General features: G+C 52.6%; 1 protein-coding gene across 1 annotated transcript; it reads right to left on the bottom strand.

Annotated features, from left to right (window-relative positions):
* Nucleotides 1-1,238: 1,238 nt before the first annotated feature.
* Nucleotides 1,239-17,501, bottom strand: Brme1 (break repair meiotic recombinase recruitment factor 1). Its single transcript, XM_048340671.1, has 9 exons — nt 17,438-17,501; nt 17,063-17,122; nt 12,601-12,751; nt 10,010-10,085; nt 9,608-9,718; nt 7,140-8,387; nt 3,574-3,671; nt 1,760-1,852; nt 1,239-1,493 (listed from the first exon to the last, which is right to left on the bottom strand). The coding sequence occupies exons 1-9, from the start codon at nt 17,499-17,501 to the stop codon at nt 1,373-1,375; spliced, it is 2,022 nt and encodes a 673-aa protein (XP_048196628.1). The 3' UTR covers nt 1,239-1,372.
* Nucleotides 17,502-17,585: the final 84 nt, after the last annotated feature.

Below are 17,585 nucleotides of genomic sequence, written 5' to 3'. Positions count from 1 at the left end.
GGGACGGGTGGGGCTGCTGCGGGCACTTCGCTCTAGGCTGTCCCAGAACTCGAATCACTTTGGGGGAGCCGTGGGGTCCTTTTCTGTCTGTCCGAGCTGCCGCCTGCATACTGACATGAAGAACGGTTGGGGGGTGAGGGGAGGACACTAAGACATCTCCACCATCCCCAGCTAGGGCAGGGCAGGAGGGGCGTCCTGGGGGTCAGACCCCTCTCCATTCTGGCAGCAGGAGGGAGACCAGACCTGGTATTGGGAGGCACTTGGGGCATCCTGGCACTGGGGGAGGAGGAGGAGCAAGGAGGGAGGAAATGGGCTCAGTCTGGACTGAGCTGGGGGACACACAGTGCCTTATGGAACCCAGGACTGGGCAGACAGCAGGACACGGGGGGGGGGGGGGGAGGTGTGTCTGGTGTCCTACACAAGATGGGCAGGTCTGGGGGAGGGTAAGGAGGGGGCACTGCTGGTTGGAGTGAGCCCCAAGTGGGGACCTAGGGCAGTGAACACCCGGCTTTGAGGCTCCTAGCCAAGACAATGCAGGGACCCAGGAGAGCCAGGTGCTGTGGCTCAGCCTTTGATCCTAGCCACTCAGGAAGATGGAGGTTCAAAGCCAGCCTGGGCAGGAAAAGGCTGAGACTAACCTCCCAATGAACCAGCAAAAAGTTGGAAATGGAGCTGTGGCTCAAGTGGTCGAGCACCAGTCCTGAGCAGTAAGTAAAAGCTCAAGGGACAAGCACCCGACTCAGGTTCAAGCCTCAGTAATAGCAAGAGGAAGGAGGTGGGTGGAGGACCGGAAATGCCTCCACTCTGACTACAAGTCACATGATCCCATCAACATTTATTACTTCTTTTTTTTTTTTTGGCCAGTCCTGGGGCTTGGACTCAAGGTCTGAGCACTGTCCCTGGCTTCTTTTTTTTTGCTCAAGGCTAGCACTCTGCCACCTGAGCCACAGCACCACTTCTGGCCGTTTTCTGTATGTGTGGTGCTGGGGAATTGAACCCAGGGCCTCATGTATACAAGGCAAGCATTCTTGCCACTAGGCCATATCCCCAGCCCCAACATTTATTACTTCTACCCAGGAGACATAAAGTGCAAAGCAGGAGGAAGACAACTAAATGACAAGGGATCTTTTCCTAGAGAGGAGCAAATTCTAACATCAATTTGCAAATCCAGAGGAACATTTAGTTGGGGGGGAACGGGACACAGATTGCTGGAGGCCAGCCCTGGGCCTTCCATAGGAACCTGTGAAAAACTCACTTGTCTGCTAAGAGGAGGTCTCTGGGACCCAGGCAGGGGAGCAAGGATTTAGGAAGCTGGGTGCTCCTGCCTGGAAACTCCAGGCCGTGGCTGGGTGAGCCAGTCAGTGAGAGCAGCCTACAGCACCCTCCAGCCCTGCTCCCCCAGGGCCCCCTTGACTTTGTGAGGTGCCTTTGTCTTACGGGAGCTGAGGCGCTTGCAGACTTCAAGATCACGGTGGGTGCTCATTATCAATCGACTGTGTGGGAAAAGAAACACCCGGAAGTCACCCTCCCCTGCGACAGAGGCCACAGCCCCTCCTGATCCCCTCCTGTGTGCTGTACCCCAGCAGCATGAGGCTACCCCAACCCCTTCTCCTCCAGCCCAACTTGGTGGTGTGACTTGTGGTGGTAGTGGTGGGGAAACACACTGGGAGAATTGCTGCTACTGGTGATTCTTGCCTCAGTTTCTCTGTGAGTCCCAGTGGCTACCCCCAACTCTACCTGCTGGCTGCACCCCTCTTACTTGAGGTTGGAGAGTTCCATGATGAGGCCACGCACGATGTTGGTAGCATCCTCCATCAGAGAGGCCTCGGGGACCTGGGTTCCCCCCACGGGCCTGGGAGAAAGGAGGTCCCTGCTGAGCTTCCCACAGCCACCCCACCATGCTCTGGGGGAAGCCTCGTCTCTTCCCCCATGAGCCAGCAGGACTGCTAGCCCCTAGCACTTCAGTTGTGCCCTACCACTGTCCCTGTGAAGATGAGGCCCTCCTCCCACCTGGGCCTCTGCTTCATCCAGCTGGACTCCTGGTCATCTGAGAGCCCTTTCAGGCTTCTGTAAAGTTCTTTCCCAATGTGCCCTGGGGCTTAGATTCCACCAACTTGAGCACCTTGAACCTCTTGGGCTCCCCAGCACTCCACTGGCTCCAATTTGGGGCCTGCCACTGTTTATTCCCAGAGCCTAGGTAGAGTGGGGGCCAGCAGCCTGGCACTAAGGAAGGAGAGAGGAGATGTGGGATAAGAGGAAGAGGGTTAGACTTGGGGATGGGATACAAGGGGTGCCATGGTTTTGTTAGGGCTGAAGGTGGGCTAAGATTATTAGGTAGGTGAAGGTCATGGGTAGGACTGGTTTCAAGGGGGTTTCAGCATTTGAGGTGGGACAAGGTAGGGCTGGGTTATGGCTAGGATCAGGAGTGGGGGGAACCTAATTGGAGATTTCAGTCCATGTTCAGAGGAGCATTGGGCCTTGGGACACAGCAGTTTCGAAGGTGGTTAGGTTTAGCATTAGGAATTAGGGGCAGGGGGAGGCTAAGCTTAAGACTGGAGTTAAGATGATCATTGTTGGGAGGAGGGGGGAATGAGGGAGGAGGTAACAGTAAAAGAAATGTATCTAATGCCTAACGTATGAAACTGTAACCTCTCTGTACATCAGTTTCAAAATTAAAATAATAAAAAAAGATGATCATTGTTAGTGTTAGGGCATGAGGGGCAGTATTATCATTCATGGCAGGGCCTGGTTAGGATCAGGATTAAGGTCAAGAACACTGTTGAGGTTCCTGCTGGATTATATGCCTTTGCACCTCCATGTGGAGCATGCCTGGCCAGTACCTGTGGGCACAGCAGATGGGCGGACAGAAGGGTGAGGGCATTCCTTGTGTGGACCTCAGGCCAGCTGCTGTCCTTCTCCTCCCTCAGCCCAGTCCAGGCTGTGCCAGGGAAGAAGATGAAGAGGGAGAGGAAGAGGTGTGGGGGGAAGGATAGGATAGGAGACAGGGGAAGGCAGTGTCCCTCTCCATGGCTGCATACAACAGAATCTGTCCTCTGTTAGTGCTGAGCTTGATGGGGGAGTATGGGCCTGGGATGGAGGGGGGAAAGGATATTCCACACATGTGCGTGCGCACGCACACACGCGCACACACAGCACACTGATGACCTAAGGACAGGGAAATGGTGGCTGGCCTGGGCTGTCAGTTCAGGAGGGGGAAAAGCAGAGATGGACCAGGAGAGTCTCAGAGCCCCTGCCCATGCATGGTGGGGCTGAGAAGCCCTGGGTGGTTGCTCAGTCTGTAGCTCCTTGCCCAGTCTCTCTCCTCCTCCCTCATGGGGCACCTCTCTTCCCAAGAAACCCTCATACATACAGAGCCACAGAACCCACAGATCTGGTATTGCTGCCCCTGGGAACAGAGACTGGTTTGGCTGATCACTGGTCGTCAGTTCTCCAGTTTCACAGAGCTAGGGGAATGCAGGCAGTGTGAAAAATGGAGCTCACTCTCAGAGAGAAACTGGGGGCCCTCCATTACTCTCCAGAGACAAGGCTGGCAAGCCAGGTTCTGGGGCTTACCTCGGCTGAGCCTCTGTCATTTTAACTGAAGCTCCAAGGGTGGCACCTGGGCTGGGGCTAGGCCACGCGAGACCTGGTGTCGTCCCTTCAGGAAAACCCTGGTAAGAAAGGGCAGTATATGAAAGATCCAGCCTGAAGCAGTGGACACAGAAGGCACAAGTTCTTTAAAAAAGAGGGGCTGGGGATATGGCCTAGTGGCAAGAGTGCCTGCCTCATATACATGAGGCCCTGGGTTCGATTCCCCAGCACCACATATACAGAAAATGGCCAGAAGTGGCGCTGTGGCTCAAGTGGCAGAGTGCTAGCCTTGAGCAAAAAGAAGCCAGGGACAGTGCTCAGGCCCTGGGTCCAGGCCCCAGGACTGGCCAAAAAAAAAAAAAGATCCCTAGAGGACTGGGAATATGACCTAGTGGTAAAGTGTTCACCTCATATACATGACGCCCTGGGTTTGATTCCTCAGCACCACATATATAGAAAAAGCCGGAAGTGGCGCTGTGGCTCAAGTGGTAGTGCTAGCCTTGAGCACAAAGAAGCCAGGGACAGTGCTCAGGCCCTGAGTTCAAGCCCCAGGATTGGCAAAAAAAAAAAAAAAAAAAGAAGAAGAAGATCCCTAGAGGTGGTTCTCCCACCTCTCCTAAAGGAACCACGGTCTCCCACTAGGGGGCAGTTTACCAGAAGTGTCATCAACCAGTCCCTAGTAGTGCAGTTCTGTGACATCCATCTGATATCATCAAGATATGAGCTGTTCCCCCTCTAGGCTCCAATGTTGGGGGCTTAGGCTATTGACCAATGATTGGATCATGTGGGTTGATGTCATCAATGGATTAACCATTCATGGGCTGTCTGATGGGACCTAGCTAGAGAAAGTCACTGTGGGCATGGCCTTTTCTGGCTAGGTGAAGGAGGCTGGGGCGTGGTGTTTTCTGATTGGAGGAAAGTTGCTGTGGGCGTGGCCTTTGCTAGTTGAAGCCTGCTAGGGGTGTGGCAGTTTCTGGTTGGTGGAGATGGACTACTGTGGGTGTGATTTTTGCCAACTAGGGGGAGTGGCTGTGGGCATGACCTTTGAATGGTATATGTTATTCCCAAACACATTTACTCTTTCTCTCCCTCCTCCCTCTTTCTGTTTCTGGGCTGCCTTAAGCTTAAGCTCCCCACCATGATCTCATGCCAGGCCCACAGCAGTGGGGCTAACCAACCACAGGTCAAAGCCTCTGAAAGTGTGAACCACTGTACCAGTTGTTCACATCAGGCCTTCAGTTCATCTATCACCATGCCAAAAGGCTTACACGCAGCCCCCCTGAACAAAGAGGCAAGAAGAGAAGAGGTGGAGGCCACTGGCCCCCAGCTGTGGGGCTTCCTCTGTGAGCAAGGTAGTCCTGAAGTGCCAGACTTTGAAGTCAGGCCCCACTTTACCACGCGAACCCCACTTTACCACGTGAACCTGAAAATAAGCAGGCCTTGTGAGCAGGACAAGCTTATTAGGGCCCAGCCGGTGGAGAACTCTAACAACTGGGAATGCTTAACTCTAACCGCCCCTAGAATACCTCGAGCCCTGAGCCAATCAGATTTGTACCTGTAATCTTGCTTGCTTAAACACCTGATTGCTGTAACTTTGTCTTTTGCCTTTATAAGCTCTGTATAATCGCAGCTCGAGGCTCCCTCCTAACCTCCGCTGTGTCGGTAGGTAGGATGAGGCCCGAGTTGCAGCTCGCTTAAATAAAGCCTTGCCTTGCTTTTGCATTTCGGAATGTCTGAGTCTCGGTGGTCTCCTTGGTGGTGGTCTCGCGACTTGGCACAACAGCCCTGGCAGGGCCTGCCCCCCCAACAGAGGAGGGGCCTCAGAGGAGCAACTGGAGGACAACTTGAACCCCAGCAGCTCTGCCTCAAGGGGACACCTAACCACATCTGTAGACATTTCATTTTCACAGCTGGTGATGGGGTGCTCTTTGGCAAATGGTGGCCAGAGACCAATACATACATTGCAAATGTCAGCCCCTCCCCCCAGCATAATGACTGTGCTCCAATTGTCAGAATGACACCAGGCTTCAAACTAAGTCATCAGTGTCTGAGTCTTTCATGTAGACACCTTTGTGGTTTAATTAGCCTTGATAAACCTCCTTGGCTATGTTACTGCCACTGCCCAAAAGCTTAACTTTGTGACTTAAAATGCAATTTGTGAGCAGGGAGCTGGTGGCTCATGCCTGTAAGCCTAGCTACTTAGGAGGCTGAGATCAGAGGATCCCAGTTTGAAGCCAGCCTGGGCAGAAAGGCCCCGTGAGACTCTTATTAACCACTCAAAACCCGGAATTGGAACTGTGGCTCAAGTGGGAGAGTACTAGCCATGAGTAAAAAGCCTCATGGTCAGTGCTCAGGGCTTAAGTTCAAGCCCAGAACTGGCATTGGCATGGGCATGTGGGACACAGACACACATACACACACACACACACACACACACACACACACACACACACTGCAATTTGAAGCCAGGGCTTGTGGTTCATGCCTGTAATCCTAGCTACTCAGCAGTTTGCTTGTTTTGCAGGGCTGGGGACAGAACCCAGGGTCTCCTGCAGCCTAGCCAAGTTCTCTGCTATGGAGCTACACTCCCACAAGACCTACCCAGCCACACCCAATAAAACCAAGCCCTACCAAATCACTACCCAGCCCGGGCCCAGGTTTATAATCGCTAAACAATTAGCATTACACGTGCTTAGTGATTAGTTGGATCAATCATGATTGAAGGCAGGGCTCCTGGTTTCTCGACACTGCCACTGTGAGGTCAGCAGGAGGCCTCCGTACTGGTTTTTGGGTTCATTTCTGCTTATTCCCAGGGGTCCCTTCTTCTTTGCCTTCCAGCCCGGGGCCATCTTTGTCCTATACATGGGAACTTGCTTGGTGGCTGGGTGACCCTGACTTGCTCAAGCCGAGAGCCACGCCCCCTCAGTCCAGCTTCTAATGACTCTCCAAGCTCCCAGGGCACCTCTTCAGGGGGCTCCTCCCCTGCCAGATCCCATTTGGGTGTGCCTGACCCCACATCCCAGATGCTCCTCCAGTCTTCCCTCAGCCACTGCTCAGGAGCCATAACCTGGGTTTGTCCAATCAAACAAGACAGTTCTTCCTGGGAATATGGTCTAGTGGCAAGAGTGCTTGCTTTGCATACATGAAGCCCTGGGTTCAATTCCTCAGCACCACATATATAGAAAAAGCCAGACGTGGCACTGTGGCTCAAGTGGCAGAGTGCTAGCCTTGAGCAAAAAGAAGCCAGGGACACTGCTCAGGCCCTGAGTCCAAGCCCCAGGATTGGGGAAAAAAAAAAAAGACCGTTCTTCCTTCTGTGAGGATTCAGGAGGACCCACAGTTTGGGCTGGGGGTGCAGCTCAGTAGTGGAGTGCTTGCCCAGAAAATGCCAGGTGCTGGGTCCCATCCTCAGCAACTCTCTCTCTCTCTCTCTCTCTCTCTCTGTCTGTCTCTCTCTCTCTCTCTCTCTGTCTCTCTCTCCACAAACTCCCATGTCAGGAGTCATTTGCTGGGTGAATGAACGACGCAAACCCACCTTCCCTGCTCACCTGCTCAGAGGGGAGTTCCACATCGGGGATGTCCAGGGCATCCTGGATCTGACTGTCCAACAGGAAGTCCAGGTCCATGGCTGGGGATTCCGGCCACAACACCTGGCTTGCAGAAGCCTCTTGAGAGAGCTGGGGTGGCCCTGGCGAGTGTGGGGAGGTGTCTGTGCTGCCCGGGCAGGCTGCGGTCTCCTGCAGAGGGCTATCTCCTGTGTCTTTGTCATCCAGCAGGCTGGGGACCTGGGGGGACGGCTGGAGCTCCCCGAGGTCTTGTTGGCCCTGGCTGGGGACCGCGGCTGGCTCTCCAGGTGCAGGCTGCACCAGTGAAGGCAGTGCACTAGTGACTCCTCCTCCCCGGGGATCTTGTGTCTGATCCACCACTGGACCCACTTCTAGGATTACCAGGCCCGGATCCCCAGGATCCGCCATGGGCTCTCGGTTCCCCAGGGCTGAGGCATCGCTGGGGGGCTGTCCTTCCAGCTCAGCCCCTCCTCCGCCTCCTGTGGCCTCCTCAGGCGGAGGCATGCTGCCCAGCAGGGCCCAGCTGATGTCTCGGTCAGGGGCCTGGTTGTCAGGAGAGGCGGGAGGCCCGGCCTCCTCCAGCGTCCTCTGTCCCAGCACCCATGGGTCTGTGCTGAGGGTTGTGATGACAAGGGTCTCCATGGTGGCACTTCCCAGAGGACAGCTCTGATCCGCTTCTCCCCTGGTCTCGCTGTGTAGCTGCTGAGGCTCAGGGATGCCCTGGACCAGTAAAGGGGTCTTCATGCATGGCGCGGGAGAGCCCCGGCCTTGAGCCGAGCCCAGGACAGAAATGGATGCTGGAGAGCCTGGGATGTGATCTCCTTCTTCCTGCTCCATCCCGGGCAGAGCAGCTTCAGTTCCATCTTGGGGGGCTCCACTTTCTGTTTCCTCCTCCTCCTCAGCACTTCCAGGCTGGCACTCATTCTGGTCCCCATCAGCTGGACCTTGAGGCCTCTGTGCCTCAGGCTCATCATGGCTGTTCCCCAGTTCTGACACGGGATGCAAGCTGGCCCTCTCCAGGTCGCAGAGTCCCACTTGGGGACAGAACTCCGGTGGAGAATCGTCACTACCGGGCACAGGAGTCACGAACTTCAAGCCAGGCTGCTCAGAGCAGGGGTCATCTGCCTGTGTTTGCTCTCCCAGCCCCCTGGCCTCCTGGAGGTTGAGCTCTTGGGGCTCCCCAAACAGCTGGGTGCCAGCTGGCTGGGCACCTGGCTGGGGCAGAGTTTCCTGTGGGAAGAAGAAGTCTGGGGCCAGGTGCCTGTGGGTCATGCCTGTCATCCTAGCTACTCAGAAGACTGAGATCTGAGGATCAGGGTTCAAAGCCAACCGAGCCAGGAAAGTGCATGGGACTCTTTCCTCCAGTGAACAACCAGAAAGCCAGAAGTGGAGCTTTGGCTCAAAGTGGTAGAGCACTAGCCCTGAGGAAAAAAAGCTCAGGGACAGTGCTCAGGTCCTGAGGTCAAGCCCCAAGACCAAAAACAACAAAAAAGGTAAGTATAATTTATTAATTTCATAATATGCTCATTATTCTGCTCAGGTTTTCTTAGATACTAAGGTTGTGTGTGTGTAACAGTCCTAGGGCTTGAACTTAGAGGATGGGTGTTGTCCCTTAGTTTTTTTCACTCAAGACTGGTGCTCTACCATTTGAGACACAGCTCTACTTCCAGCTTCTAGATGGTAAACTGGAGATAAGAGCCTCAAGGACATTCCTGCCTGGGCTGGCTTTGAACATGATCCTCAGATCTCTGCCTCCTGGGTAGCTAGGATGACAGGCACAGGCTACCAGGACTAGGCTGTCACTTGTGTTTTGGTGACAGGCTCTCACTCTACAGCCCAGGCTGAATTCTCACTCATGATCCTCTCACATTTGCCTTCTGGGTGCAGGGACTACAGGCACACCCCCCCACCCTCAGCTTCGAGCTGCTCTTTAGAGCTGCACCCCCTCCCCGCATGCTGTGCCCAGCCTCTCCAACACCTGGCCACCATTAATCTGAATGCTACCTGTGTAATCTTCCTTATTTACTTATTATTTATTTGTGGTACTGTGACCAGAACCCAGGACTCGTACATGGGAGACAAGCCCTCTGCCAATGAGCTTCAGCCACTAGAGGCTCTCTGGGTTCCTGGCTAGGGGTGGTTTCCCCACTATCTACCTTCTCCAGGGTTGTGTGAGATAGGGTGCCCCCCAAATTCCCAGTGGCAAGAGACAGGGAACCTGACGTAGGGCTTGGGGTGAGTCTATTTCCGCACATGCAGGGTAGAGGCTGCAGGCCCAGCTGTCCTGACCACCTCACAGACCTGAGGCCTGCTGCCAGCTGCGCATATCTGGGGGGGGGGGGGGTGCACAAACAGCGAGAGACAGCAAAGTTCAAGGGAGGTAAAGCCCACCACAGAGGCCACCCCTGCATCTGGCTGGCCCAGCCTGGCCCCCAGCTCCAGCCTCTTACCAGCCGACCCAGCCTACGTTTGCTCGGGGCGGCCTCTGCTCCGGCCCCCACATTCCTGGCTCCTGTCTTCCTGGCTTTGGCAAACTGGGGGACGAATCTCCCGACCGAGCTCTGGAAAGCCACACAGCAAGCACAGGAGCCATAAGACATGCAGGGAGTGGGAAAAGCCACCGCTACCCAGTCCTCCCACACCCTCCTCCTGCCCCCTCCTCTCCCTGCTCCTTCTCTCCTTTTCCTCCTCTTCCCCCTCCTTCTCTACTTCCACTTCTCTCTTCTCTTCTTCCTCCCCTCCTCCTCTTCCTCCTTTCCTTTCCCCGCTCCTCCTTCCCTGCGCCCCATGACCAGGAACAACTGTGGCCTCAGCAGGGTTTGCTGTACATCGCAGACCACAAGCCGGCTCACCTGGGACAGAGGCAGATTGAACTCCTTTTCCAGCTGTTCCAGGGGCTGGAGGACATTGGGGTCTGCATTAGGAGAGCTGAAGGGAGAAAGACAAAGCAGAGGGAAAGTGAGGTCTCCCCGGACTGTCGCTTCACGTGCTAGGAGCCAGGGAGGAGCAACCCAGAAGGGTGGCACTCACAGCTTCCCAGCAAGGGCCACTGCCATGGACATGGGATGGTGGTGGAGTATTACTCAGCCATGAAAAAGGATGGAATTCTGTCATTGAAGCAACATGGATGGAAATGGAGGGAACTGGAGGGCCTCCTTGGAAGTTAGTTAAGCAGAGCCAACCAACACTGCATGGTGTCTTTCACGTGTGGGAGCTAAGGAAAAGGCCTGCACAGAGGTAGAGGAGAATTGTGGTCCCTGGACACATGATTACTGGAAGATGATTACTGCAGATGGCTAGAAGAATATTTTTTCTTTCCTGGTGCTGGAAACCAGAGCCTTGGGCAGGCTAAGCCCAAGCCCTTAGGGGATAGAGCTTCTGGCTTTCTCCAACACAGTAAGCTAACTATGGTTGATGACAATTTTCTATTTTTTGTCAGTCCTGGTTGAAGCTTGAACTCTGGGGTGGGGCTTGAACTCTGGGCCTGGGCATTGACCCTGAGCTCTTCAGCTCAAGGCTAGTGCTCTACCACTTGAGCCACAGCACCACTTCTGGTTTTCTGGTGGTTTACTGGCGATAAGAGTCTCATGGACTTTCCTGCCCAGGCTGGCTTTGAACCATGATCCTCAGATCTCAGCTTCCTGAGTAGCCAGGATTACAGATGTAAGCCACCAGTACCCGGTGGTTGATAACAATTTTGTACTTCTTTTTCTTTCTTTCTTCCCTTCCTTCCTTCTTTCCTTCCTTTTGTTGCCAGTCCTGGGGCTTGAACTCATGGCCTGGGCTCTGTCCTTGAGCCTCTCTGTGCTCAAGGCTAGCACTCTACCACTTGAGCCACAGCACCACTTCTGGGCTTTTTTTGGTTTGTTTTGTTTTGCTTATGTGGTATTGAGGAATCAAAGTCAGGACTTCATGCATGATAGGCAAATACTCTACCACTGAGCCACATTCCCAGCCCCAACAACGGAATATTTCAATAGCCAGTAGTGAGGACTTCGTGTCTAAGAAGGTAATGAGCCTCACATCTGGAATCCTGCTACCCGGGCTGGCTCACGTGGTAGCAAGGGAGCCTGGGCAAGCAAGCTAGTTGAGAGTTCAAGGCCATGGGCTCAAACCCCAGCACCCTCACATACCCTACACACAAAATGAATGAAATAAAAATCTTCTATAGCTGGGCACCAGTGGGTAACATCTATAATCCTAGCTACTCAGGAGGCTGAGATCTGAGGATCACAGTTCAGAGCCAGCCTGGGCCGAAAAGTCCCTATGAGACTCTTATTTCCGAATAAAAACTGGAAGTGGAGCTGTGGCTTAAAGTGGTAGAGCACTAGCTTAGAGAAAAAGAGCTCAGGGACAGAGCCTAGGCCCTAAGTTCAAGCCCTACAATGAACAAAAAATTTTTTTTCTATGTACACCATGTCTTCCATACAGGACTAGAGCATGCTTGGGACATGAGAGTCCTGGACCAGCCCCCACAAATATAAAGGGACTCCTACACAGCCTTGCAGATTGCTCTGTGTGTGTGTGTGTGTGTGTGTGTTGTGTGCCAATACTAGAGCTTGAACTCAGGGCCTGAGCATAGTCCCTTGGCTTTTCTGCTCACTTGAGCCACAGCTCCACTTCTGGCTTTCTGGTAGTGAATTGGAGATAAGAGCCTCATGGTCTTTCCTGCCTAGGCTGCCTTTAAACCGTGATCCTCAGGTCTCCTGAGTAGCAGGGATTACCAGTGTGACCCACCAGTGCCTGCCCTGTCTTCTCTTTTTTTATTTTTACTTTTTGTTGGTCATGGGGTTTGAATTTGGGTCCTGGGTGCTGTCCCTGAGCTTTAAGGCTGGGGCTGGGAATGTGGCTTAGTGGTAGAGTGCTTGCCTAACATGCATGAAACTCTGGGTTCACTTCCTCAGCACCACATAAACAGAAAGCCGGAAGTGGCGCTGTGGCTCATGTGCCAGCCTTGAGCAAAAGAAGCTCAAGGACTGCCCAGGCCCTGAGTTCAAGCCCCAGGACTGGCAAAAAAAAAAAAAAAAATATGCTCAAGGCCAGTGCTCTACCACTTTGAGCCACAGTTCTACTTCCAGCTTTTTGGTGCTTAACTGGAGATAAGAGTCTCATGGACTTTCCAGGCTGGCCTCAATCCTTAGATCCTTTTGGGTAGTTAGGATTAAGAAATCCCAGCCTAACCTGCTTTATTATTACCTCCCAGTTCTCTGAATCTTGGAGAAGGAAGAGGGCGTTTTGGAGTAACACCGTGACCTTGAGCCACTCTGTGAACTGCTGCTTTGGTTAAGGTGCTGGCCTCCCTCTTGATGCTCTGGGAGACCCCTTGGCTGCATCCCAGGGGGCAACATGGCATAGGAGGGCTCATTTCGGCCCTGCTTTCCCACCCTCTGCTATGCTGTGGCCTTGAGTGGGGTTGTCTTCTGGAATGTTCCATGTTACCTACCTGGGTCTCAGCTCTGCAGAGACAGGAGGTCCTGAGCTGTCTTCTGACTCTTCAGGATGACAGAAATGGTCCACCTTGTCACTCTGGGGGTCCTGGCTGGAGTCTCCAAGCCTGAGGCTCTTGGAGGGTTTTGAGGGATGGGTCCCCTCTTCTGGAAGAAGAGATACTCACAGGTGTTTGTTGTTGTTTGTGCAGATCCTGAGGCTCAAACTCAGGACTTAGGGGCTGTCCTTGAGCTTTTTGTTCAAGGCTAGTGCTTTACCACTTGAGCCACAGCTCCACCACTGGCTTTTTGCTAGCTCACTGGAAATAAGTCTTCCAGAGACGGGCACCAGTGTACCTCACCCTTATAATTCTAGCCACTTGGAATGTTATGATCTGAGGATTATGGTTCAAAGCCAGCCAAGGCTAGAAAGTACATAAGACTTTTTAATTGTTTTGTCAGTTGTGGGGCTTGAACTCAGGGCCGGAGCACTGTCCCTGAGCTCTTTTGCTAGCTCTCTACCACTCTGAACCATAGCATCACTTCTGGTTTCCCGGTGGTTAATTGGAAATAGGAGACTCATGGATTTTCCTGCCCTGGCTGACTTTGAATGGTGATCCTCAGATCTTAGCCTCCTGAGTAGCTAGGGATACAGCCGTATCCCTAGGGATACACCAGCAACCGCTCCAGAAGACTCTTATGACTATTTAAGCAGCTAAAAGCAGGAAATGGAGGTGTGGCTCAAGTTGTAGAGTGCCAGGCTTGAGTGAAAAAGCCAAGGAGAGCATGAGGCCCTAAGTTCAAGCCCCAGCCTACACACACGCACACATACACACACAATTTCTGATTATTTGTCACACCTCCTGGGCAGCCAAGAAGAACCAAACAATACATAGCTTTGTTGACTTGGCTTGTGAACACTGATTTGCAAACATTAGCTAGCTTGGCCAAGTCCATAGACATTTGTTCCAAAATAAAAAAGTGAAATCTTTAACAGAAGAGAAACTCTTAATTTCCTTCCTGTGACCTGCCCCTGGGGACTAATTTCCGATAAAATAAAGCTTTGTGTCCAATGCCAGAGGCCATCCATGCAGGGTGAAAAACGGCTTCTTTCACTACCTTCCAGAACCTTCCTGCTCTGCCCCAACACATCTATGGACACAGAGTCCACAAAGCAGGGGATCCATTGCCAAGAGAGGTCTTAAGTGACCCATCTTGGGTAGGCCTGGCTATCCCCAGTTGTTCCTTCCTGTCTCCACACAGCTGGATGTTTTCCTCCTCTCCACAGTGAACATGTCCAAATAGTGTTTGGAAATAACAGGGAGCCATTGTAAGTTAATCACTCTCTAAGTAAAAAAGATCATTTTTATTTTGTAAGACATCTATTTTGCTGGGTGCCGGTGGCTCATGCCTGTAATCAGAAGGCTGAGATCTGAGGAGGATCTCAGTTCAAAGCCAGACCAAGCAAGAAAATCTGTGAGATGTTTAATACCCATTAACCACCCCAAAATAAATAACTCTGGAAGTGGAGCTGTGTGTGCTTCAAGGGATAGAATGTCAGCCTTGAGCAGAAAAAGCAAAGGGACAGTACTCATGTCCTGACAAGCCCCAGTACTGGCACACACACACACAAAAAAGAAAACCCAAATTTGCTACTTCTAATTTTCCAAAGGGAGAAACTGAGGCAACAGCATAAATTATCTACTATCTCAAAGTGAGCAAGCAAAGTGAGATGAACCTAGATTTTTGGCCCTAGAGTGCCACCTTCAGCTACCCACCAACAACCCTGCAACACATTAAATCCTAGGCAGGGGTCATCTGTGGGTGTGGCCACGCTGAAATCCGAGGGCCACATCACTAGGCCATGGGCACTCCACCAGTGACTGGCATTAATGTGGGAAAACTCTCACTTTTCACTGGACACCCCACTCCATCGATTCTGGATTATTTATTTATCTTTTTACAGGCCTGCATTAGGTCCTTCTTTTCTTTTCTTTTTTGCCAGTCCCGGGGCTTGGACTCAGGGCCTGAGCACTGTCCCTGGCTTCTTTTTGCTCAAGGCTAGCACTCTGCCACTTGAGCCACAGCGCCACTTCTGGCCGTTTTCTGTATATGTGGTGCTGGGGAATAGAACCCAGAGCTTCGTGCATGCTAGGCAAGCACTGTACCACTAAGCCACATTCCCAGCCGGGTCCTTATTTTAAGGAGATTGGGGTGGTCATGTGAACATTTCTCTTTTTTTTCCCCTTTGGTCAGTCGTGGGGCTTGAAGTCAGGTCCTGGATGCTGTCCCTGAGCTTTTTTGCTCAAGGCTAGCCCTCTACCACTTCGAGCCACAGCTCTTCTTCCAGTTTTCAGTTTTTCTGATGGTTCATTGGAGAAAAGAGTCTCAGGGACTTTCCTGCTAGGACTGGCTTCCAACTGTGATCCTCAGATCTCAACCTCCTGAGTAGCTAGGATTAAAGGCATGAGCCACCAGTGCTTGGTTCATTGGACATTTCTATAACAAATCTTCCCACACTCTTGCCCAACACAGAAGCAGCAACTCCATGCCAGCTTGAGCCAAAGGTGGCCTATGTTCACAATTACTTGGGAGGCTGAGATGGAGGGATCACCAGGGTATAGGTGTTCAGAACCAGTCTAACAATATAGCAAGATGCTAGCTCTCTTTTTTTTTTGGTTGGTCATGGGGGTTGAACTCTGGGCCTTGGCAATGTTCCTGAGTTCTTCAGCTCAAGGCTAGCACTCTACCACTTGAGCCACAGCACCACTTCTGGTTTCTGGTGGTTAATTGGAGATGACTCTCATGGACTTTCCTGCCTGGGCTGGCTTTGAACAGATCCTCAGATCTCAGCCTCCTAAGTAGGTAGGATGACAGGCATGAGCCACCTGTGCCCGGCTCCTAGCTCTTTAAAAACGAAAACAAACAAACAAAAAACAGGCTGGAAATGTGGCTTAGCAGTAGAGTGCTTGCCTAGCATGCATGAAGCCCTGGGTTGATTACTTAGCACCACATAAACAGAAAAAGCAGGAAGTGGTGCTGAGGCTCAAGAGCTAGAATGCTAGTCTTGAGCAAAAAGAAGCCAAGGACAGTGCTTAGACCCTGAGTTCAAACCCCAGGACTAGGAAAAAAGAAAAAAAAAAAAAAAGCAAACCTGAATGGATGAAATACCTGAGATCTGAGGCTTCTTTCTCTTACTCATTGCCTCCCTTGTGAAGTCTGAAAACAATAGACAAAAGTCATTCTTACAAGCAGGCCTGCTCAGTGTCATTCTGTTCCCAGAATCCTTATAGGAGAACAAAGGCTCCCCTCCTCCACCCAGCCTATCTACCATTCCCAGTCCGACACCTTGGCCTGGTGGAAATTCCAGACCCTTCCAGGTGGTAGAGATGGAGGTGCCTATCTTCTGCCTATCTTCATATGGGCCCCAGAGGTGCTTCCATAGGAAGCCCTGGGAACCCCTCTGGTAGTCTCTGGAGTAAAGCCCATGACACTCCTATATTTGGGGCCTTTTCAGGGACACAGGCACAATGAAGACTTTCTTTTCTTTCTTTTATTCTTTGGTGCTGGTCCTGGGGCTTAAATTGGGCACTCTGTCTGAACTTTGGTGCTCTACCACTTGAGCCACAGATCCACTTCTAGCTTTTTGTGGTTAATTGGAGATAAGTCTCATTGGACTTTCCAGTCCCGGATGGCTTTGAACTGTGATTCTCAGATCTCAGCCTCCTGAGTAGCTAGGATTACAGGCGTGAGCCACAGTCATCAGGCTACATGAAGATTTTTGAGCCATTATTGAGGACCCTAGAAGGTTATCTGGACCTAGCACAGGTGGCACACACCTGTAATCTTAGCTACACAGGCTGCTAAGGTTAAGGGTGAAGGCTGGCTCTGGCAGGAAAGCCTATGAGACTCTATCCTCGATTAACCAGCAACAACCCTGAAGTGGAGCTGTGACTCAAATTGTAGAGCTCCAGCCTTTAGCAAAATTGTCCAGGGAGTGTGCTCAGGCCCTGAGTTCAAGCCTCAGAAGAACACCCCCCCCCCCAGTTATCTGGGAGTGGGGCATGGAGTCACTGACCCCCAAGATTTAGGAGGCTGAAGCAGGAGGAGTGCCAGTTCTGGGCCAGCCGGGGCTCCACAGAGAGATCCTATCGAAAAAAATAAAGCCAGGTGCACCTGTGGCTCAGGCCTGTTCTAGCTACTCAGGAGGCTGAGATCTTAGGACCATGGTGCAAAGCCAGCCCAGGCAGGTAAGTCTGTCAGACTCTTTATTTCCAATGAACCAGCAAAAAGAAAACCTTGAACAAAAAAGCTCAGGGAAAGCACTCAGGACCTGAGTTCAAGTCCCAGAACCAGCACAGAAAAATAATAATGAAAAAGAAAGGCATTTGGGGGGACGGCCTGGGGTCCTCGGATGTGGGGGGAATATTTAAGGGGCTAATTTCCTCAGGTTATGTGGTCACACAAGCCAAACCCGACCTGGACCCCAGAAATCGTCAAAGTCACTCCGTCCCTGATGGTAGCGAGGTCGTCTGGAATCTGTGGGGGGAGAAGGCGCTTAAATTAATTGCACTTCGGGTTTTTTAAGGAGTTTTGCGGGTTTTTTTTTTAGAAAAAATGGCAATATGGGCCCTCCCAGAGGTCCCAGGGCTGCGACCTGTGGCCTCCGCCCCCCACCCCACCCCAGCCCCAGCTCCCAACGACCCACAGTGAACACCTGAGGGGGTCACGGGAGAATGGAGCCCCACACCCCGACCTCCAGAAGCCCTCAGGCCACCCAGCTGCGATGGCTGCGAGGCTGAGAGAACTTCGCCGCCGCCTGTCCGGACACCTCACACCTCCGCACGCACGCGCCTTCCCGCGCCGCTCGAGGCCCCGCCCACGCGCGCGGCGGGCTCCGCCCCTCGCGCCTGCGCATGCTCGGCCTCTCGAGGCGCAGCCCGCTGCAGTCTTCGCCAGTCCCAGCCACGCGCGTGCGCTCTCCGCGCCGTGCCTGCTGGGA

This window comes from Perognathus longimembris, chromosome 3 (assembly GCF_023159225.1).
Source record: "Perognathus longimembris pacificus isolate PPM17 chromosome 3, ASM2315922v1, whole genome shotgun sequence".
NCBI lineage: Eukaryota > Metazoa > Chordata > Mammalia > Rodentia > Heteromyidae > Perognathus > Perognathus longimembris.
This window is presented reverse-complemented; position numbering and strand designations above follow the sequence as displayed.

Excerpts from the sequence above, each read along its gene's own strand:
- Brme1 (XM_048340671.1), bottom strand. The coding sequence starts at position 17,501 with ATGCGCAGGCGCGAGGGGCGGAGCCCGCCGCGCGCGTGGGCGGGGCCT. Across the intron at positions 17,123-17,437 it reads GCCTCGAGCGGCGCGGGAAG|ATTCCAGACGACCTCGCTAC; the intron begins GCGCGTGCGTGC and ends CTCCCCCCACAG. Across the intron at positions 10,086-12,600 it reads TCTGCAGAGCTGAGACCCAG|CTCTCCTAATGCAGACCCCA; the intron begins GTAGGTAACATG and ends TTCTCCCTTCAG.